This window comes from Anopheles cruzii, chromosome 2 (genome assembly GCF_943734635.1).
Source record: "Anopheles cruzii chromosome 2, idAnoCruzAS_RS32_06, whole genome shotgun sequence".
Classification (NCBI taxonomy): domain Eukaryota; kingdom Metazoa; phylum Arthropoda; class Insecta; order Diptera; family Culicidae; genus Anopheles; species Anopheles cruzii.
The window spans coordinates 28212034-28233628 of NC_069144.1; the positions used below are offsets into that span (position 1 = coordinate 28212034).

At 48.8% G+C, this 21595-nt stretch overlaps 5 protein-coding genes across 5 annotated transcripts; 1 reads left to right on the plus strand and 4 right to left on the minus strand.

The window, feature by feature from the left end:
* Window positions 1–306: 306 nt before the first annotated feature.
* LOC128278796 (putative protein tag-52) lies at window positions 307–1945 on the minus strand. The gene is made up of 2 exons (XM_053017524.1): window positions 1810–1945; window positions 307–1745 (listed from the first exon to the last, which is right to left on the minus strand). The coding sequence occupies exons 1-2, from the start codon at window positions 1943–1945 to the stop codon at window positions 307–309; spliced, it is 1575 nt and encodes a 524-aa protein (XP_052873484.1).
* A 491-nt stretch (window positions 1946–2436) lies between these two features.
* LOC128277160 (SHC-transforming protein 1) lies at window positions 2437–9407 on the plus strand. Its single transcript, XM_053015605.1, has 8 exons — window positions 2437–2534; window positions 3095–3794; window positions 5791–5861; window positions 5933–6164; window positions 6230–6523; window positions 6593–6743; window positions 6829–7043; window positions 7120–9407. The coding sequence occupies exons 2-8, from the start codon at window positions 3675–3677 to the stop codon at window positions 7300–7302; spliced, it is 1266 nt and encodes a 421-aa protein (XP_052871565.1). The 5' UTR covers window positions 2437–2534; window positions 3095–3674; the 3' UTR covers window positions 7303–9407.
* Window positions 9408–9541: 134 nt separating this feature from the next.
* Window positions 9542–12964, minus strand: LOC128277306 (uncharacterized). The gene is made up of 5 exons (XM_053015751.1): window positions 12524–12964; window positions 10798–11091; window positions 10454–10722; window positions 10203–10380; window positions 9542–10136 (listed from the first exon to the last, which is right to left on the minus strand). Exons 1-5 carry the CDS (start codon window positions 12731–12733, stop codon window positions 9990–9992), a joined length of 1098 nt encoding a protein of 365 aa, XP_052871711.1. The 5' UTR covers window positions 12734–12964; the 3' UTR covers window positions 9542–9989.
* A 507-nt stretch (window positions 12965–13471) lies between these two features.
* LOC128278797 (uncharacterized) lies at window positions 13472–17911 on the minus strand. The gene has a single exon (XM_053017526.1). It carries the CDS (start codon window positions 17909–17911, stop codon window positions 13472–13474), a length of 4440 nt encoding a protein of 1479 aa, XP_052873486.1.
* Window positions 17912–18974: 1063 nt separating this feature from the next.
* On the minus strand, window positions 18975–20420 carry LOC128278798 (uncharacterized). Its single transcript, XM_053017527.1, has 5 exons — window positions 20417–20420; window positions 19949–20102; window positions 19448–19879; window positions 19184–19361; window positions 18975–19109 (listed from the first exon to the last, which is right to left on the minus strand). Exons 1-5 carry the CDS (start codon window positions 20418–20420, stop codon window positions 18975–18977), a joined length of 903 nt encoding a protein of 300 aa, XP_052873487.1.
* Window positions 20421–21595: the final 1175 nt, after the last annotated feature.

The following is a 21595-nucleotide window of genomic DNA, read 5'->3' on the forward strand; positions in this document are numbered from 1 at the left end:
ACGCCATGTGATCGTTCTTTTCCCACCCTATTACTCTAGTAGAACGTTTCTTTACTTTTAGTTTTGTGAAAATAATAATAGATAACACATTGTTCGGTGTAAAATGAATATCTGAAGAGCGTTTTGATAAGGAAAGAAAGCGAAGGTAAGTTGAAATTGTGAGTTGTTCGATGTTTATTCATATGATGTATTTATTGTGCTACCAGTGTTCCAGGCAGGTATCGTGCAAAGGAATAAATATTAAATTGTTTTGTTAAAACATAATTAAGAATATATAATTAAGTAGATAAGGGAAAGATTTGCCACTCAATAACGCCAGTGAGCAGAGGGAAATTTGAAATGGACATGCTTGCTGACGTTAGTTGCCGGATCATTTGCGGCACCATCCGGAATCTCATGTATTTCCACCGAAGAACTTACGAACGTCGCTACTTCTTCCGTATCCCGGTGCGATGTCCCACCTTTGGTGTTACACTCATTGCCCGCGGAAGGCCTTTTTGACACAACCGTGGCGGAACGTGCTGCCCCGCTCGTTTCTCCAAGCGAGTGATTATGCTTCAGACAATCGATGTGCTTGAAAGACCACAACTTTCTCCTCGGCTTCTGTATGCGTTCCGGGCTGAGAGCTTTCCGGCGTAACAGCCACGAAATGTCGTCTTCCGGTTCGAGCCGCTGTAGATGCTTCTTCCGCATCGGTTTCCGGTTGCTTGACAGCTTGCGCAACGTTTTTCGGCACTGAACGTGCAGTTCGATCGCGTCCCGGATAGCCGCGTACCAGCCGTGGCTCTCCTCTTCGCTGTCCGTACTGAAAATCGTCCCATCGCCAGAGCACGTGAGGCGAAAGTTGCCGCGAAACAGTTTCACAATCTTGCACTTCTTCAGCGGAAACACGCAGCTGCAAGCGATCGACGAGTTTTCCGTTAGCAACACGTCGGCATCGCGCAGCACTCGGCAGTACATGAACATGTCCGACATGAGGATGCAGTACTTTTTCGACGTCGATCCGTCGGTCTTGAGCTTGTGCAGGATGCCCTCCTTAAGGATTTTGCGACCCGGCTTGACAAGCTTCAACGATTTGTTGGTCAGTGCGTTCTGCACGGTGATCAGACGTTGCGTATTCTCGTAGTCCTCGACTACGGCGTTGATTTGTGAAACGGATTGTTCAACCAGACGAATCGATTCCTGTAGCGGCTTGAAGGCCGTGTCCGACGGGCTGGTGTACAACAGGACTTGCTGCAGCAGCAGCCTGTACCGTGGAATGCGCTGAATCGGCATAATCAGCAGTGAGATGAGTTTCATTTGGACCTCGGGTCGCGCTTCCGTGTTGTTAATGTACCGCTTGAGCGTTGGATTTTTGTCCATCAACGATTGGAGCGTGCATAGCGAGTTACGGTAGTCGAAAGCGTATACTGAGTAGAGCTTAAAGAAGGGACCCAAGTTGGTGAACGCCTTCACCACGTTTTCCAGGTTGTCGTCAAGTTTCTTCAGCAGTTCCAGGCTAAGATTGTGGATCGTGTCCAGCTGTCCGAAAATGGCGTTATGTACCCGTTCAGTGAGAAAACCATTCGTACGTAGCGGCGTTACGAAAAACTCGAGCAGCAGCTCCAGTTGCCGCAAATAGGACAATTCCGATGTTTTGATTTCCTGTATGGCTTGGAAGCGCAATTGATGACGTTTATCTTCCTCTCCCGTTGCTGCTGCTGGGCTGTTGCTGTGTGATCCTGGTAGAACAAACCGTCGGCCACCTAGAGCAAGAGGGAAAGAATAAGACTTCTTGTTTGCCACGGCCGTTTCAAACGCGAAACTTACTTTTGTTCATGCAGGTCGGACGAAAATTTTGAATGTTTTGAACTCTTAACGCAGCTATCAATTCGGACCGCATGTCCTCCGGCATAAGAGGTTGTAACTGCAGTCGGTTCCCTGCTTTCGGTGTTGATTGCGCCATTGTAAATGAAGTGTTTTCACAGGCAAAGTTGAAAAGGGAACCACCGAAGAACCGCAGGATATATCACAACACTTTTACGCGTCCCGGTTGTTTTCTGTCAGTTAGCAAAACGAACGAATCGGTTCGAATAGAGCTCGCACGCAAAGAACTCACTCGCACGCGAGTGCCTTCTTTTTCAACACAGGCTTCTTTTTCTGTTGGTCCTTTGAAATATTGAACAGTTTAATTGACCGTTTTTCCAAAACATTATATTTAATATCAAAACATAACAAATATCGTGTTGCGATGCTAGGCGTAATTCACAGTATCGAAGCGGCCGTCAGCAGCAGCCCTGGAATACTTCAAACTCACAACACAAAACACAGCATCAAAGCAACAACAGCAGCAACAACAGCTGCTGCACTGACAGCAGCTGTCAGCTGAGAGCAGTGCAGTTCGTCGCGGTGTGAAGAATCTTCCTGAGCCTGAACATTTGTTTTTCTGCATTCCACCGCATAACGGTGCACACCCGGAAATCGACCGATTGCCCGAACGATCTGCGGTGTCCTCGAGCAACCGAAAAATGGTCGAGATAAGTCGTCGCAAAACGGTGTGTGATTATAGTTTGTGATTAAACGTAAAGCAAGCGTTGACCCAGCCCAATCAAAGGAAGCGTTGGACGGCTGCTCATTGTTAAGCGAGTTTCTAGTGTGTAAGGGTGGATTGCACCTCAGCAGGCTGGTGAACGGTGAAACGAGCGGAATCCTTGCACCTTGGGTGGGAGGTGTTTCGCGGGGTGTTTCGCGGGGTGTTGTTGACTTTTGCCATTCAACCTGACTGCTGCCTGCTGTGTTATTGTTATCAGTGGTGCTGTGCTGTGTTGTTAATTATCGATTGATCAGTTGATTCACATCGAATCCTTTTTGCGTGGTGTGGTAGACAGAAGTTTGCTCGGAATCCCCCGGAATTAGGGGACACCATCCATTTGCGCTCCATTTCGAGGAACACACGGGTACTTTCCCCCCTTCTCGGTGAATCAGTGTGACACTGGTTGGTTGTTGATTGCGCTCAAGGATACACACACACACCCTGCTACACAACCAATGTCGACCACGAATTGGGTCTAAGTGTGCCGTGAAATTAAATAATTTTCCCCTCGTTCAATTGCAGAGTCCACCCGAAGGTGCAAGCGACCCGTAAGATGGTCCAGTAATGCCAGCCGGGTGTGCGTGTGTCACCAAACAAAAAAACAGGGCAGCGGAAGGAAGCGCTTCCGCTTTTACGGCGCTGTCCGGAAGGAAGTGAAGAAAAGTGAATGGAAAGAAAACCTATTGAAATAGTGACGGAGAGAAAAGTGGTAAAACAGCAGCCGCGTAGCCCCGTGCCGTGTGTGTGCGCGTTCAGAGTCTCTGCTTTCAAAGCGCTAACCCAACGAGTAGAAATAGAACGGAAAGCATCAGAGCGACGAAAGGCAGAAAAGGGAAGGCAAAACATAAACTATGCTGTGTGCCGCAAAGCCACTGTGGCAAAGGGCATAGAAAAGCGCCGAACCCGCTTAGAGGCGAAAAGCGTAGGTTGCTGCGTTGCGCGACCAAGTAATTAAAAAAATAGTATTTCGTTTTTCGCTGCACCACGAGCCACACTGAATAGAAACGCGGAATAGCGGTAGTTTCTGTGTGCGGTCGCCGGCTGTTTTCGCAGGACGTTGCGTCTCCGGGCTGGGCAGGTCAGCGGCAATAAGCGACACGCAATGCCGCGAAACGGAGATTCGTCCTCCGGGCTGGAAAAGGGCGTCAGCTCGAAGCCTGCCCCCGAGTGGTTGCATCCGGATCATGTCATCATGAACGAAGGAGTCACGTTCGACGTGCGGGTAAGTGTTGTTCCGGTTTTTCCGCCGGTCTCCTATGCAGTAGCCCTCTTATCATTCACTTCCTTCCGTTTCCGTGCTCCAGTGAGCTGCTTGGATCTGTTCCGTTTTTTTTGGTTCGTTTCTTTTCACCCGCGCTGGTGGCACCCCGGGAATTAAAATGGAATCCGAAACCGTGCGCCGTTCCATTGTTTTGCACTTCCGGCTTTGGGCTAGGGTCGCGGCGACGCAACACGTTGCTCGTGTTTCCTTTCCGTGCCCATTCCGTTGTCGTTGGCATTCGTCGTCGCCGGTCGGTCCCGGTGGCCGGTGGTTGTTAAAAATAGCTAATGTTTACCTCGCACAGCCACCGCCACCGACGTCGCCTTCTCTTTTTAAACATGTGAAAGACGTCGCGAGACGCAACGCGAACAAATTGTATATACGCCTGCTAAGATTCCAAAGTGTACGAAAAAAGATGCAGAAGACAGTAGGAGGTAGGAGCGAAGCGTAAAGCGGACGTTCTTCGCTCGCCCGGAACAGAGAAGTGGTGATGTGTGAAGTCGTTGGTCCCATCTGGTTACAGTTCCGCTGCTGCTGGTAGTTCAATTAACGCAATGCTCGTCGAAGGAAAATTGTTTATAATTCCGAGAAGGAAGATGATGAACAACGCTGAAGCACTTTTCGCCCAGACATTATGCCCCAAGAGAGCGTAAACGAACGTTTACCACACTTTCGTGAAGAATGTTGCTGCTTCTTTGGGAACCGGAAATGGGTCTCTTACTCAATAGCAAAAATGCAGAATGTAAATGTAAATGTCGTTCTAGCGGTCAACTCGTTTACACGACAACGTACGAATGGATACAAACAAGCTTAGAGCAGGAAGACCACGAACCGAACAGAACTTCCCCGCAAGCAAGATTCGAAGAATGTCCCGCGCACGGTGATCGCTGCTTCTCCCAACCGAAACCGGACAATTGGATGAGTCACATGCGCGCCAATGGTGGTCAGTTCACATTCCTTGCACGCTGCCGTGTGTCGCATCACTCGTCACCGTCGGTCGACTGCACTTTTCGTGGAATCCTGAACCTATCTCAAGGGTTCACGCCAAACGATGGGCTTTTCAATTGCTGGCGTAATCAAAATTAATTTTCTGTTCATCAGTTACCGTCGAACGCGCCGGGGCCCATTCGATTGATTGGTTGGCCATTCGAAAATCCCTCCTTCCAAGACATTTGCACAATGCATTTATTTGCATGCCACGTTCAGCGATCGAATGAAACCGGTAGCGGCGTTTCGGGTTTATGGTCGTCCGTCGCTACAAAAGAGGCGCCGCCGTTTTGGAATTGTCGTTTCCTCTTCGAACCAAAAGAAATCCAAAGACCTACCGCGATCATGCTTACGTCCACTCTTTTGGTCCAGAGTCACGACGGTAGAAATCCCTGTTTGCCGTGGTGACGGTGTGTGTGTGTTTTGGATTGGTTGGTCTATTTGGTTACATTTGGTATTCTAATGACTCATGCGCGAACGACGGCTGAAGACGACGATGGCTACTTGATGTTTACTCTCACCCACTGCTCGTTGGTTGGACGGTCGTTTACCTTCCGGTAGGAATTGGTGATTTCAAACTCTATGCCGAGCCTAGGCCCAAAACTTACGATCTAGAAGGCATGCTGCTGGCTGGCATTAGCAAAAAATAGTGTAGATAGCATCTTCCTGCGTTGGATAAATTAAATCCGCTCTTGCGTATTTACCATCGCCAACCCCATCGCCTACTAAGGACGTTCACTGTCTTATCTTCTGCAGTGGCATAAATAACTGCTGTATCAGTTAAATCATGGCCAGCTTGGTTCGGTGATATTTTACAATCTGTGTTGGCTTGGCCTACTGTGTATATCTTCGGAATGTGATAAGATGGGGATAAAGAATATTTTATAATTTTTTGATTAATTTTTTGTAAACTTTCGTGGCTGCAATGTTCGGTATTTAATCTTTCCCCCATTTTGGAACCATTTTTCAGTACATTGGATGCTTGGAAATTAAAGCTTCGATGAAGATGTTGGACTTCCCAACACGATCGCAGGTTGCAAAGTGAGTAGCCGTGTTGGGTAAATGTGTTCCAATTTTCATTCAAACCTTCTGTTTCCCTCACGAACCGCCAGAGAGTGTATCAACCGGGTGTGTGAAGCGGCGAGCTTGAAGAGCTCCAAAAAGCGGCGAGTGGACAAACGCGTACTGCAGTGTATATCGGACACACCGGACATGGAGCATGCCGGCACGAACGTTACACTGACCGTCTCGAGCAAGTACCTGTCGCTGGTGAACGTGGACACCGGCGAAATCATTGCAAAGCACGATATGCCGAGAATATCGTTCGCTTCGGGTGGCGACACGGTAAGGAACGAACCGCGGTGTTGTTTCAGGGATGATCCTATTGGTTTGATTTTTGCACCCGATAGGATACGCTCGATTTTGTGGCGTACGTGGCCAAGGATCTGAATGAATGGCGCGCCTGTTACGTGCTAGAATGTGGTGGTAGTCTCACGCAGGACCTCATAGCGACAGTGGGACAAGCGTTCGAGCTGCGGTACAAGGAGTTCTTCAAGCAGCCAGAAACGCAACACAAGTTCCGGGAGCTGACGCGCTCGGATAAGGAATATTACAACGACCTCCCGGACAAGATGCCACCCGATCTGCTAACGGAAAACGATCACCATTCTTCCTCGCAGTCACACAGCTCGTCAAGCGTCAGGGTAGGTGTTGTCAACAACACGTAAATCAAGAGTAAACCAGTTAGTTAATTCGTTTCTCTCCCACCAAAGACACGAGAAAGGATACCGAGTAATCTGATTGACCTCAACACACCCCTTCCCAGCCATGACTACGTCAACGACAAGCATTCGAACAACGCAAACTCGCACACCAATAAGTCATTATCTTCCAGCTCGATCGTGAAGGATGTGTTTGATATGCGTAAGTGTCTCCGGATCGGAAGGCCAGCAGAGGCGATCGGACTAATCTTTGATTGTGCGATGTTTTGCGTCGTGACCGTTTGCAGAACCCTTCACCATTTCGTCCGAGATACAAAAGTCTCAGCTGCTCACCGAGTCCTGGTACCATGGCAATATCAGCCGGGCGCAATCCGAGCATCTTCTTAAGAATGACGGCGATTTTCTGGTGCGAGAATCGGCCGGCACGGTTGGCCAGTACGTGCTGACCGGCATGCAGAACAACTCCCCCAAACACCTGCTGCTGATCGATCCGGAAGGCATCGTAAGTGTGCGGAAGGCATCGTAAGCTTCACAGAGCGGTTTGACTAATCTATCGCTTGGCACACATTTCGGTACAGGTACGAACCAAAGATCGAGTGTTTGAAAGTATTAGCCATCTGATAAACTTTCACTGGACAAACTCGCTCCCAATCATATCGGCCGAGAGTGCGCTACTGCTGCGGCATCCGATCCTGCGGACGACCGACCTACTGTCAAAGGCCAAACAGCAGCAGCAGCAGGGCCATCTCAACCTGCAGTGAGAATAAAACCTAAAATATACTTGTAGATTTTAACAAAAATTACTAACTTTAGCGCGGCCAGAGGGGAGGATGCACCGAAGGCGGAAGACGGATTGTAAAGAAGTTAACTAGCATTCGGCGAGAGCCGATGAACGAGAGAGAGGGTCTAGAAAACTATATAGCAAACTAGAAATCAATAGCACCGCAGCTACCAAGGGCGACGGTGCGTGTGCAGTTGACGGTGGTGATTCGCAATTACGGTACGGATCGTGTACGATCCTTACTCTAGTTCGTTCGTTGTTTATCTTTCTGTTATTGCAAAAAAACATAAATTAACTTTATCGAAGCACTAATCAAATACTACTACCAAAAAGAACTCAAAAAGGGCAAAAAAGGGATACATAACTCACACAAGGGAATCGGGTGGGAAGAATGCAGTGCATCAGGAGGGTGCGCAACAACCAGGGCACAAGAACAAAAGCTTGTGAACACACAAAAGTTATTGGGCAGTACTGTATAAGAATGTTCATAGTGAAGGCGACAGTTGAGCGGAAGACGACATCTTATATATCTATATTCACATACACAGGGCAAACACCTTTATTAGTAATGCGGGAAAGTCAGTAGAAGAGAGAAGCCGAAGGAGATATCTTCGATATGTGGTACCGGTTCGAGCACAGGTTTTCTTACCAGCGCACAGGTCCCAGGGGCTTAGTAACGGTAATTTGGACACTGCAAGCACCAATAATGGTGTTAGGGATATTGTACAAGTTCCAACAAACTTGCAAAAACAGTACGAAGAGAAAGTGCTCTTTTCACTCGAGTCGCACAATGGTGTATTTTATGAGAAAAACTAGAGACGCTGAAATGCGGCCAGAACTATCGAAACGCAAATTCTAATCCTAAAGAACAAAACTGAACCGACCGTGATCATGCTGATGAGTTACAAAACCTTAACACACGTAGTCAGTGGGTGACAAATATTGACTCTAGTTCGTAGCAAGTACGGAGACCGAAGGAAGCCTGGTCGTTGATGAAGAACATCGAAGCAACCAGGTAGCGTCGCAAAAGCATCAGATTTTTTACAGCGTGAGGCGCATCAAATGGTCAGGTTGCCTCCGGATTGCATTTATTATCCTAGGAACGGGTGCAATGCAATTTGGTCATTCCATCAACTCGAATCGCGCACAGAAACCTTAACTGTTTATTTTAAAAACACCTTCCGGGCGTGCGCATTCCCCATTTTCTTACGCGATTCCGTGTAGCACTGTTGTTGCGAGACTTATGAAGTATTTATTTTTCGACTGTTCGTATACATTCACCATTTTTCTGGCGTTTACTCTTTCACATGAGCGTGCAGCAAACAACGTGCTTTGTTTCTCCGCGCCCCAAGTCTGTAGTCAGTATTTGGCTCGTTATGTACATTGAATTATTACTGCCCTCGGTCGAAAATGGTGTGTACGATCATCAACAAGCAACAAAGAGCGCGCGAGGAACGTGAATTGGCGAGAAAAGTGGCAATTGGTCGAGTGCGGTAGATGATATTACGGTTCATACTTTTACGTTTCCTCAAACTCCTTATATACGCAAATAATACAAACTTCTTCCACAAAGGAACGAGAGCAAGGGGAAGCGTATGTTGGGTGAATTTGCACTTTAACTCTACAACCTACAAAGAACAGAACGATATAGTAATAATATTTAACAAGCAAATCTGCATCAGGGTACCTTTTTTCTTCTTCCGCTAAGCTGAGAATCTCAACACAAAACCGAGTTAAAGTTAAAGGGGCTTAAAGAAATGCAAGTGCAAAACCGGCAAAAGTATAGCGGTTAAAAAGAAACGAAATATATAGATATGCGTTATTGCACAGGAAACTGAAGCACACAGGCGCTCTACTATAGGGCAGGGAATCAAACAAAACTATTATCATGCCACTGAAGATTGTTTAGCGTACTTCTATTTTCTACTTATTCTTACAACCGGAACCTCCGGGACTTTCGGGGCCGTACTGCAGCAGGATCCGTGATCTCACTCCACAGTCACCGCGTCCCGAAGATTGTCGAAAGATCGCCAAGGGGCATCACGCAGAAAAAGTGTAGGACAAGAGCTCGTAATTGACTATGAGTTAGCCATTATTATGAAATTAAATACTGTTTCTGAATAATCTTTCCTGTTTGTCCCTTGTTTAGCCACCGGTGGAAAGAAAACAAATAGTTCGGATGTTTCTGGAGAGCTTTTACAACCTTCCCGTTCGTTGGGCCGTAAAGTCCACACCTTTATTTGGATTATCATAATGCAAACGTAATGGTACTGTGAGAATTTCTTACGGTGAAATGATGTGCTAAGATTTAATCTAAACCGAACCCCGTATATGCGGGGGGTCATACATAGGAGATAGAAGGGCAGCAAATTACGTGGAAAGTAAGGAAAGTGGTGGCCGAATTCCCTCCGACAGAAAATCGGACATTCTAACAATCTGGCCAACCGTGTCCAAGATATTTAATGCATTAAAAAAACAAAATGATAGAAAAATCATTCACAATGCACAAATATCTAAACGGAATCGACCACAGCAAAAGCGGACTGGCGCTGGTAGCTTGTGTCGTTTGTTAATTTTGTATCGGTTGCTTTGTTCCGTGACTTACAAACTGCAGCGTTGATCGGTCGGCGGTGTTGAGAGCATCGTTGTAAGTATCACAGTTGGCCCTCACAGCTTGGCTCGCAACAGTGCATCCTGCTTTATGGCGGGGAGGTTTAGCTGTCGCAAATGATTGAACAGCAGATCGATGTACTCGTCGCGGTGCTTCATAAAGTGGCTAACATGTGGCGAGCGGTCCCAAACGTGAAAAGTGGCCTAAAACGAACGTTTGATGTTAAAAAAAGCGGAAGAAATCGTCTCGCCAGTAAAGCCTCGCCATACCTTAACGCCACTTTGCACCCAACTGTCCTTCACGCGCGTGTTAGCCTCGACGGTTCCAACGGGATCGGTTTTCGACACCAGAAACAATGCCGGGCAGCGCAACAGATTGGTGTGGAACATCTGGCTCGAGCGAATGTAATGTGAAGTGGCCGGCTCGTGGAAGGTCTTCAAGTGGTAACTGTGAACGGGGGAATGGTATTTGCTGATGGTAAGGACTCCACATCGCACCTTAATCTCGTCACACTACTCACATCATATACTTTCGCAATGCATTCTGCAGAGTTGGGTTCCTGGGAAAGAGGGCGGTCGGTACGCCGACCGATATTTCCGTAATGTCGGCGGCACTATCCCAAATCTGACCCTTGACACGATCCAGCACCACCTGATAGTTGGCCAAATCACGTGCTATATGCACGAGACACTCACCCCACAGGTACCCTCCGACGGAGAAGCCGTGCAGAATGAGGCCATTAGTGAAATCGTTGTTCTTCAAGAACTTCACAATATCAGCCGCGACCAGCTGCGAATGGAGGACGTTTTTTCCGTCTTAGGTTGCCATTGTCCCGAAGCAAATCGATTTCCACGTGGCACTTACCTGCGTTCCCTTGACTGGCCACAGCAGTTGCCACGGTGTAATCTGCGTGGCAAACACATCGAAACCCTGGTCGGTATACAGCTTGGCGTACTTTAGCAGATGCTTTTGGCGTGCATTCAGCCACGAAATAATCAGTACCGCCGGTTTTTGCGGTTGCTCTTTCAGTCGCAACGTTTCCGGATCCTTCACCAAGGGACGGTCCTTTTTCTCGCTGAACATCTGAATGCTGCGGCATATCTCTTGCACGGCCAGCGTACGCACGTTCACCATCGTGTTCACCTTTGGACCACAGAGCTAAACAGGAGGACGGGGCAAGTGAGAAGAGAGGGGAAGAATTCGTGTATCATTAAAAGGGTTTCCGAAAACAAAAGAAGCGCTACGCTCAAAAAACGGCCCAAGAAGCAGCGTGGATTGTGTGCTTATCACCGGCGGTCCTTATCTCCGTAAATGCGGTTTCGTGCGGGAAACATTTTATAATCCTTGTCGGGATGGCGACAGTTCAATATGCAACGATAACAACACTAACCATTGGGTATGTTAGCAACAAACGTCTTTTTAATCCGTAGGCGTGTAATGGGACCACTTTTGTCCTCCAGATGTTAGATAAAAGGGCTAATCGTGTGTCTTATCATACGCGATGTGTATCATACGATTTTATATAACAATCTGGTTGCAGCAGACGGTTTCGTATGTTCCAAATCCAGCCGTGCGTAATGTGTGTCCGTATCTTTCTAATGCCAGGGTTAATCGTTAGACTGATGTCTTCATTGAATATCGATTAACCGTTCAGTGCAACTGCATCGGAGGCAAGTGGAGCGTTTAGTGGAAGCCATACAACGTAGCTACCACGTACAGTCATGAGATGCCAGCACGTTTAATAATGCACACGAATGCAACTCTAGCTGCGCTTTGCTTTCACTTGGGTAAACGCATTTTAGAAAATTAGCATTTCGTACAAAACATGGCGCGGCGTTTCAAACCTGGTAACACACGTTTGTAGTAGTGCTCTCAAGGTCGCGGCGGCCTATGAATAGTGTTGTTAGTATTTACATTCCACGCTTTGAATTCACATCACTACATTCACGACTCATCATATCCGTACGCTTTTAATACAACTAATTGCTCAAGTAAATGACTAAAATTGGTACATTGCTAATACCAGCGGCTACTTATCAACAGAACGAGCCTACTGCTCTTGTTCTACAGCTCGACCTTTGACATTTATTTCGCGTCACTGAGTGAATACCGCGCACGATGAATCTCACTAGCATTCGTGTTTTTTTTTGTGTTTTAACTCTTTTGTTCTTTTCTAAGGTTATAAAAAACACTTTAATCAATGTACGTCATTGCTGCAGGGCTGCCATTGCAAAAAAAATTATCCCATCACAACGGCAACTGGACCATACATTCCAATTAACGTCATCAAACAATGAGAGGCAGCCAATAAAAAAGAGTGATATTAGCGTAGCACTTCCTCCCCGGTGACTATCAACAGTAGACAAAGCAACACACACTGCACATGCACTCGACATGCTTATTTCTAAAATAAACGCACTCTCTCACACACACGGGGGCGATGAGGGACCGGGGGCGCTGGTAAAGAAATCATTCCAAAGTCCAAAGGTTGCTGCGATTGGCAAATCTGCCGGGCGGATGATTCTTTGCTTGCCCGTCATCTTGGTGCGTTGGCGAAATGCCCCCTCCGTTTGCTTGGCGGAAAACTTACATTCCGTTCTGGTCGCAATCCGATCGATTCGCCACGGTTCTGTGGACTCTTACACTGTAGGGCACTGAAGTCGCGGACACTGGGGCGAGGCCAGCTGGCGCCTCCGTACAACAAACGCTGGGACGAGAGGCATCTCGAGATATTGTTGTTTACATTGTTTTGCTGCCCGACGATGCTCGGTACCATGTAACGTAGGGAACGAATTGCCATTGCAACGACCAATTGCTTGCCGATGAGGAGGTGCACGATTTCTTTCGGATGATTGATGATGATGCAAGTTGGCTACCAACAGGTTCCTGCGCCTGAAGACAGAGAAGAGAGCGGGGTTTGGTCTAGTCGGGGGGTGCGTTTCAAGGCACTAAGCTAACCGGATCGCAATAACTGGCCAAACCAGAACCAGTGAAACGGAGCACCGACGGAGAGCGAACTGACCTCGCGAAACCACGGTGAACGAATAAAGATGAATGCAAACACACTGCACCGCGTTCACCGCGATGACAGCAGGTATCACTGGGGCGCCACACGGGGCGTAACAATAACGTAACATAACAAAATTTGACTGGGGGCCTCACAGTCCGTAACAATAACGTAACAAACCGAAATTTGACACCTAATCGATAAGCATGTGTCAATATAATAAAAATTTATAGCTAAAATTAAAAAAAAACTTCACAAACAAGAACTTACATTATCCTTACGTTTGTAAACAAACGCTCGTTGTTACGTGTTATGTTTTACAGGGTCCGCAGAGCCACAAAGACATACTTTTTTGACACATGCTTCCCGATGAAGTTTCAAATTTTGTTATGTCATTCCTGTTACGAGTTACGCACCGTGTGGCGCCCCAGTCACAGTTGATTCAGTTGTTTCTGATCGGCAACACTGTTTATTGTTTTGTTTTCTCCGTTTACTCGTTACAAATTCACTTGAAATGCATCTTTTCGCGGTCTACCCCATTCTATCCAACAGCGCCCTCGCCCGTTGCAGGATTGCTTCGACGTCCAGGACTTCAGCGCCGTCGTCTTCTTCGGTATTGTCGTCAAACGCACCCGTAGCGCTGGTATCCATTCTGGCGTACTTCCGCAGCGGCTGCTGTGGCGTATCATCTACGGCTTTACCATATCGCAATCGGTATTTACGTGTCGGCTGGCTCTTCGCTTCTCCAGGAGAGCAATTTGCTGTTGATGATTGCGCCATCCATTGCGGTTGATGAAGCGTTCCGTTCAAATGTCCTTCCTTCACCAACTGATCCACTGGGAGCGTTGCGAGACACCGGTCGAACTCGTCGAGACAGTAAAAAACGTTTGGCGGAGCCATGTCCGGACCGGTGCCCAGCCGCGTCGAAGCAGACTCTACAAGCGCAGCAGCAATCATGTGCAAAAAGGGGATCCAAGCGAAACTGCAGCCCCAGAATGCACAGAACGAATCGGTAAGGTTTTTTGCCAACTCCTTGCGTTTCAGTTCCGGGATGGTCCGTAGGGTCGGATACATTAGCAGATACTCGCGCAACTTGTCCTGCACCGGTGGTGCACCCTGTTTCGAGGCCAGCGGACCACCGTGTGCCTTGTTGTGCGCGTTTTGGTTCATCGTCTGAATGAGTGGTTCCGGCAGGTTGATCAATCTTAGCCCTTCGAACAATGTTTTTAGCCGACATACGCTTGCCGTGTCGGCTAAGGTCGTACGCCACCGACGAGGAAAGCAGTGTTCGTGTCGCAGGCAGTAGCTTGACGATTGACCGCTGGTCTCTGCAAGCTGGTCAAATTCTTCCGGAAGGTGGTACAGTTCGTTGACGTCTCGGTTGACCACTAGACCACAAGTCTGCTCGATTGCGGCATTGTAGGACGCGACGTGCCCGTTCACGGGTGGCCGATACTTGCCATTCGTCAAGTGGTCCAGCTGTTGCACGTGTTCCTTCACCCGAGTCCAGTAGTCGTCTATGAGGTAGCGTTGCAGGAACTCGTCGGTTGGCAGCATTTCAAGGTACTGTTTGCTTCGTCCCAGCCGAATCCTCTGCCGCTTGTAGCAGCCGACCAAGAACCGTAGACCGTGGCGAAGCGCCGGCTGGAAGGTGTCCTGCCGAAACACGTACACTTTCCGCTCGAGTTGCTGTAGATCCGCGAAGGTGGGTCCATCGGGTGCGAAGTCACGCCACAACTGTTCAGCGTTCGGTGACGGGCCATCAGTTAAACGTTGGAAAAAGACCACTAGCGGAGGAGGTTGAGTGCCGCGTGGGGGACACTTGTACGACTGGCTAGCCACAATGTACCGCAACCGTTGTCGAGCTTCCTCTAGGCGGTTTTCAGCGACTACAAACAGCACTCCGTTGCTTCGATCGAGAGCTTTCGCGCCATTCGTGACCGTTGTGTCCACCACATTGGTGCCGCACATTAGGCGCATGCAAACTGCCACCCCTGGTAACGGTTCTGTATGGTTACGGGTGGCCAAATAAAAGCATCCTCGTGATCTGGTTTCTTCGGGTGCATCGAAAACTCTTTCCAGCAGCCAGCGTTGCCACAAGTTGGCCTCCCGATCGATGCCCGTATCTGGCACCGAAATGACTATCTTAAAGAAGTGCGGACTGCAGTACGAGTCGAGGAAGTATCCGGTAGTTTGGGTCGCTTCTTCCAACAGGGCTAAGGGATCAATTTTCGAATGTTTCGCAGCACTAGGCCACGGTTGCTCTACCTTTTGGGACAGTACTTCCTGCACACGTTCCGCTCCTACCATGATTACCGGTTCGGGGCCAAAAACCGGTGTTACCGACTCCATCAAGCTACGTTGTTTGCGCAGGAAAACAGCACGCTTCTTCCAGCGTTTGCAGTACTTCAAAACCAACTGCGCATTGTGCAGCGCTGTCGTCTTCTGCATTCGTTGCAGCTCCGAGGGGACAACAGAGGCAACGTGTTCCTTCAACAGCTCGTTGGTCAGCTCAAGCAGTAGCTTCTCGGCGCACTGTTGTTGATGGCGGCACCGTTCCGTAACTTGCTCGGCCAGAACCGTCACTTCGTCGTCTACCAACCGGTTGAAGATTCGCTCAACGGACATGTCCATGGCGGTATCGTCGATCGGAGAGTCACGCTCTTCACGTTCCGTGGTGTGCGATTCGACATCCTCCGACTCATCTTGGTCGCTCCATTCCTTCTCGTACTCGTCCTCATCCGCATCTTCCTCGGCATTCCAATCCACAACGTCATACGCGTCTGTATCTTCCTCCGGCTGAAGGTCCTCATCGTAATCCTGTTCGTCCATCTCGTCTTCATCGGTGTCCGTTGCACCTTGGTGCGTTTTAAATGGTCCGTCGAGCGACACGAATTTGTCCTCATCCGACACATGATTCTTGAACTCGTTTCGTGGTAAGCTTTTTTCGAAGATTCCACTTTGTTCGTTGCTGGCGGTGCTTGCGGTTTGGCTGCTAGGGAATTGCTTGTCCTCTCCGTAGGGTACCGATCCAAATATAGAGCCACTGCTGTTTGCTGTCCACACACTTGCCGAATTATGACTGGTAAAGATGTTACGTTCCGGTGCTGTTTCGTTTTGAGCCGGTGGTTGTTGGACGGGTATGGTAGCGCCAAAGAACGTGCGCTTCTGTCCGGCAGCCTTAATCGAGTGGTCGTTCGGGGGACTCAGGTACGGCATAGTGACCGCACTGCAGCTGCTGTTGCGATCGCCGATCGGTGTGAAAGTACTGGCCTGATGCATCACGAAAGGAGGTTCGGGCGTCGCCGGAGCGTGTGCCATCGACGTGTTTGAGGGTGAAGTCGGGTGAAGATTAATCGGCCGTATGGCCGGCAGTGCCACTCGAGACCCCGGTAAAGGTGGACTAAGGGATGGTGTGCGTACTCGAGGGAAGCTGATGATCGATGATGGCACCTTGAACACATGTTCATCACGTTGATGCTGCGATTCTTGACGTTCCGACGATGAATGGTTGCCATTTCCCCGAATATCGGTTGTCGGTGTACCATTTGCTGCTTCGTGCACCATTTGCATTTTCTGTGGTAGGTCTATCCTCGAGGTGATGCCATTACTGGTTGGTTTGTTCTGCTCGGCCTGATTTGCGCCCTGCGATTCGCTGGTACTCATCACGTCTTGGAGTAGCTCGTCAAGTAAATATCCCTCTTGATCGAAACTGTCGTAGACCGGTTGACAAGGGTAGCGGGCGCACCACGTCGCCAGTGGTGCCCCACAGATCGCATCCCCTACCGTTTGGCCGGTTCGTTTGCTTTCGACTAGCAGCATTTCGCGACGCGCTGGATACGGAGTATCGGGATGATAAAGGTGTCGGCTTTCTAGCTGAACGATGCCACTCGCACGGTCGACTGCGATGCCGTAATGCTCACAGAATGCCACCAGTTCCGTTTCACTCTCGAAGCAGAGCATTTCCGTCAGACGCTGCACGCTGAACTCGGCCATCGATCGTACTGCGTACGCTTTCCGGAGCACGTCCAGAGCCTTCAGGCGCATCTGTGTGAAGTAGCGCAGCAGCAAACAGGCATTCATGTAGGTCGTCGAGCGGACGAGCTCAAAAAAGCGCACGTGGTTGTTCTGATCGAGTGCAAAGTACACGGTCAGGGCGAATTGCACCTCGGGCGAGTGTACGATACCGCTGGCCGCGTGCTGGCGTAGCTCCCACAGAAAGTTACCGTCGTTCAGGTAAAGCAGCACCATGTACGCCCGAAACTCGGCTTCGTTCGGACTGCGGGCGCCCTGTGCGGCCAGATCGGTGTACATGTACTTGAGCGTTTGCAGGCACTTGGTCATGTTTTCCGTGTTGATCTTCTGATCGAACACCGACGGGTCCTCGGCCACGAGCCGCGCGGCACAGTGAATGTGGAAGCGGGTGCACTGTTCCATCAGCTCGACCACACCCGGCGTGCAGAGATCCTGCTGCGTGATGTCCTTCCTGACACCGCGCGTCCTGTCCCAGATGTAGTGATACCAGTCGCTGACGTTCGTTCCCTCGGGCTCCTCGTCGCACCGGTCCGCCAGGTGTTCGAGCAGGAACCGCATCGTGCGGCCAAGGGCCTGCTCTGTGCGCAGCTCGTGCGGTAGTGGCAGCTCCTGATCCGCAGAGCTCCGCGAGTACTGTTTGATCGCTTTGTCGTGATCGATTTGCACCGCTTGTCCCGGCGCAAAGAGCAGCTTTTCGTACGATGACACCAGTCCCTTCCACTCACGCAAGTAACGTTCCTTTTCGGGGCACATGTCCGGGCACGTGCCCTGGATACTTTTGGCCTTCCGAATATCGGTGGGGCGCGGGATCGTGAGGCGCAGGTAGCGATCCTTCGCTTCCAACACGCGGTACCGCTCCTCGGCGTTGCCCGTCGGCTTACAGGCTACCGCTTGCAGCTCGAACCGCGCTTGTGATATCTTGCGTTCCGTTTCCATCGTAGACACACGAATGGCTGTGGGACGATGGCACAATGTCCGGTATTTCGGAGCTCGATTTGGGTCTGATTCCGTTACAATTCGCCCGCAATTCGCGCTAAAAGTTCACAACATTTGTGTGCCTGTGCCTGTCGATAAACAATATGTCAACTGAACTATTGCACTATAAACGGACGCGGATAAACTACAAAACAATCACTTGAACTGTCAGTTGTTGGGGGATTCATTTTAATCTGTCAAGAATGAACCTCCCTTTTTGAAAGTTTAATTTGTTTTTATTTATTGGACTCAAACTTATTTTTTTTATTTGCCTTAAAGATTCTTTTGATCGCACTTCAAGCGCAATTAAAGTGTCAAGTTAGGGGTTAGGTCAGTGGTTCTACACCACTTCGTGGCCAAAACAGTTTTTTGTTAATTTTATGCGTAATTTAACAGCAATTAAAACTCGATTAGATGACCAAGCATTTCTAAAATTAGCCCCAAAAGAGATGTGTTTAAAATTGGGGCCACCACCAATAACTCCCATAGAATGTAGCTAATGGGATCATGCAATTATGGGGCATACGCAAGCAAATCATGCCGCAGACCGCAATATTCTCGTTGCGCCTGTCCCGCAACGGACATCACTTGCATTCTGCTTATCCAATCAATTTAATTCTATTCGTTACGAACCGCGGCTCCCAATGCCTTTGCGCCACCGATGTGTTCTGGGTAAACTCTGCCTTACGTAAAGCCCAAGTTTATTGTTAAAAATGCCAATGCTTTTAATACATTTTTGGGCTATAGCACGTTTGTGGTAACTGAAAATCTAAATATAAACACACCTTATCCATCACGTAATCCGGATACCTAGCAGAAAGAACAGCTGTAGCACCGCGACTAAGTTGTGATAGTATTGACACCAGCTGGGCCAATGCTTATCAAAACACCGATCGTCCGATCCCGTTCAGCTGACTGGAAATCGATTATCTGCTTTTTGCTCGATGCCCTTATCACGCCTTCATGGACTCCTCGCTAATCACAGAGGACGCTTTTTGGCGGATGCCGGGTTGTCGCCAGGTCATTAGAGCTTAGCTTTGCGACTGTACATTGGCAGTTTGAGTGAGCGCAGGTGCGCGTGCAGCAACTCCACGTACTCGTCCCGATGATTGTGGAAGTGGCCCACATGAGGTGATTTATCCCAACACTTGAGTGTGGTCTATCGGGCGAAACAATGTCGAAAATTGCAATCAGAGGTCAATCATACTCCGAAACGCGCCCCATTTCCTTTACCTTCACTCCGACCGATTCCCAAATGCCACACAGTCTCCGGTTGGCCGTCTCCGTCCCGACGGGATCGGTTTTCGATACCAGCAACAGGGCCGGGCAACGGGCCGGTTCATGATGGAAAAGTTGCGTGCATTTTACGTAGTACTGGGTCGCTTCGTCATGGAATAGCTTCAGATGGTAGCTGCAATGGTTCGGTACGGTCGATCGGTGTTAACGGGTGATAAGAGTTAATGTTGGTACGGGGACGTTCCGTGTAGGATACGTTACTTTATGTAGTTCCGCAGTACACCCTGAAGGGTGGGATTTCGAGGCAGCACGGCGTGTGGCACACCGACCGGAATTTCGGTGATATCAGCCAAACTGTCCCACACCTGGCCACAGATTTTCTCCAACGTTCGGCGACCGGCGACATCGGCGTTCAGCCTCACCAGACACTCGCCCCAGAGATAGCCACCGACCGAGAACCCGTGCAGGACGATTCCCTCGGGGAAGTCGTTGTTCAACAGAAACTTCACCACATCGGCTGCCACCTTTTGCGAACCATTGACCGGCCACACCAATTGCCAGGGGGTAATGTGAACGCTCAGCACCTCGAAACCTTGCTCGAGATAAAACTCGGCGTATTTCGACAGATGTTTCTCAGTGGCTTGCAACCATGAGAATATTAACACAAGCGGTCTATCGAGAGGTTGCTTGAGCCTGCGGAGCACGAAAAACGGCACAAACATTACTACGTGCCACGGTTACAGTAACCTCATTCGTTCCCACCTAAACGTGTGGTCATCCTTTTCGTACGCCTTTTTCTCGTTATTATAGAACGTCATGTTTTTGGTAAAGCTGACCGGTTCGATGGGACGTCTTCGATGTGACCTTTTGTCTTCCTTTTGCCCCGACACTAGCATTCTGGAACACTGAAATGAGACTTTCGTTAGCAATCAAGCATTTGGGTGGGATACCAATTGGTGTACCTTTTGATTGTAGTTCCTACAACTGTTGACACTTCCAGCTAATATCGGTTGTCCTGCCAGACAACCGTACGAAACGAACAGCTGTGACACGACCGAAAACTGGTTCCTTCCTCCGACAGAGAGCTTATGCAGAAGTAGTACCGGCGCGAGGCTGTGCTGGGACCGTTGCAACGCCCGATATGCAGCGTAGAACATTGGTACGCGATCTCTGGCTAAGCGCAATCAGGAAACCGCACGCGAACGCTGCGCAAACGACCGGAATACTAACGCATCGTGCCTTACACCGTTGCCCTTGGTCGAACGAAAAGATTGACGGCCGCAAGATAAGTGAAACCACTCAACCGCAGGGAGCCCGTAATTATAAAGAGTTTTGGGGGGACAATTTCGTAATTTACCAAATTCTCGTGCCAGTTCGTGCCAGTTGGTCCGCTACAGGGTGGGTCGTGGATTCTAAATTTTAAATCCCGTTTCCCAACCCGTTCGTTTAGCTGTTCTTGGACAGTACCGTCGTACAAACATTTGACCGCGCCATTAGCTTGCAATGGGACTGCAAATAATGTGCCTGTTCACCATGGAAAGCCGTTTTTGCAAGCTCCTAATGGGATCGTTAAATTTGAGGCACTGCAAGCATAAATACTGGATCGAACCCGTGGCAAAAAACCGCGAATTGTGAAACACTGACCAAAGTCCATACGCCGGCGATGGTTTTACCCAAGCTCCAGGATCCGTACAGCGTGATGCCGCATGCAAGGGTTTGCCGGTTTGTGGGGCGAACGACGGTATCGGTACAAGTTCCGGCTCGCTTTCGCCAGCTTTTGTATTCTACTGGTCATTCCAAAGCTTGCCTTCGGCTTTCCGGATCTGGATGGAGAATTAGAGAATCTTACCACTTTCCTACGATAATAGTACGAAGGTCCTGCACAATAAAACACAATAAATTTCAAGAGATGCATGATATGAAATTCTCATTCTTATTCTCACATCCAGATGGCGCTTCGTTCGGAAATGCAACTTATGTACAATAATGTGCGTTACTAAAATAACGCCACTGCGTTACAATGATTTCGAACAACGATAAATCATCATCATCTAATAGTAGGATCAATAGTAATAATACAATTTTACTGATTGCGTCATTGGGTTTTTGATTATCAAAACACATGCAAAAAAAACAAAAAGGTTGGAACAAGTCCGTAGATTCTTGCTAAAACGTTCCTCGTGGAGGCCACATTGAGGAGGATTTCCTCGTCTTCGAAAGTCAATCGGGATCCAACAGTGAAAAGCAATAAACGAGTTTTTTAGTTCGGCATACGAGTAAAAAAAGTGGAAAGCTGAAACTAGAGCGTTGCGTCATTATTTCGCAACAGTTTGTTAACGAAATTCTATTCCTTAAAGATTGCTTTACTGCTAAAATCTTGAATTAAGGTCGGCCTGGTAAACATACGAG

Coding starts and splice junctions, on each gene's coding strand:
- LOC128278798 (XM_053017527.1), bottom strand. Junction 19,880..19,948: donor AAGGATGACCACACGTTTAG/GTGGGAACGAAT, acceptor CGTGCTCCGCAG/GCTCAAGCAACCTCTCGATA. Junction 19,110..19,183: donor GGGAATCGGTCGGAGTGAAG/GTAAAGGAAATG, acceptor TTCGCCCGATAG/ACCACACTCAAGTGTTGGGA.
- LOC128278797 (XM_053017526.1), bottom strand. CDS start 17,911: ATGGAAACGGAACGCAAGATATCACAAGCGCGGTTCGAGCTGCAAGCG.
- LOC128277160 (XM_053015605.1), top strand. CDS start 3,675: ATGCCGCGAAACGGAGATTCGTCCTCCGGGCTGGAAAAGGGCGTCAGC. Junction 3,795..5,790: donor GAGTCACGTTCGACGTGCGG/GTAAGTGTTGTT, acceptor ACCATTTTTCAG/TACATTGGATGCTTGGAAAT. Junction 5,862..5,932: donor ACACGATCGCAGGTTGCAAA/GTGAGTAGCCGT, acceptor ACGAACCGCCAG/AGAGTGTATCAACCGGGTGT.
- LOC128278796 (XM_053017524.1), bottom strand. CDS start 1,945: ATGGCGCAATCAACACCGAAAGCAGGGAACCGACTGCAGTTACAACCT. Junction 1,746..1,809: donor TCCGACCTGCATGAACAAAA/GTAAGTTTCGCG, acceptor CTCTTGCTCTAG/GTGGCCGACGGTTTGTTCTA.
- LOC128277306 (XM_053015751.1), bottom strand. CDS start 12,733: ATGGCAATTCGTTCCCTACGTTACATGGTACCGAGCATCGTCGGGCAG. Junction 10,723..10,797: donor GGCCAGTCAAGGGAACGCAG/GTAAGTGCCACG, acceptor CTCCATTCGCAG/CTGGTCGCGGCTGATATTGT. Junction 10,381..10,453: donor GCATTGCGAAAGTATATGAT/GTGAGTAGTGTG, acceptor CCCCGTTCACAG/TTACCACTTGAAGACCTTCC.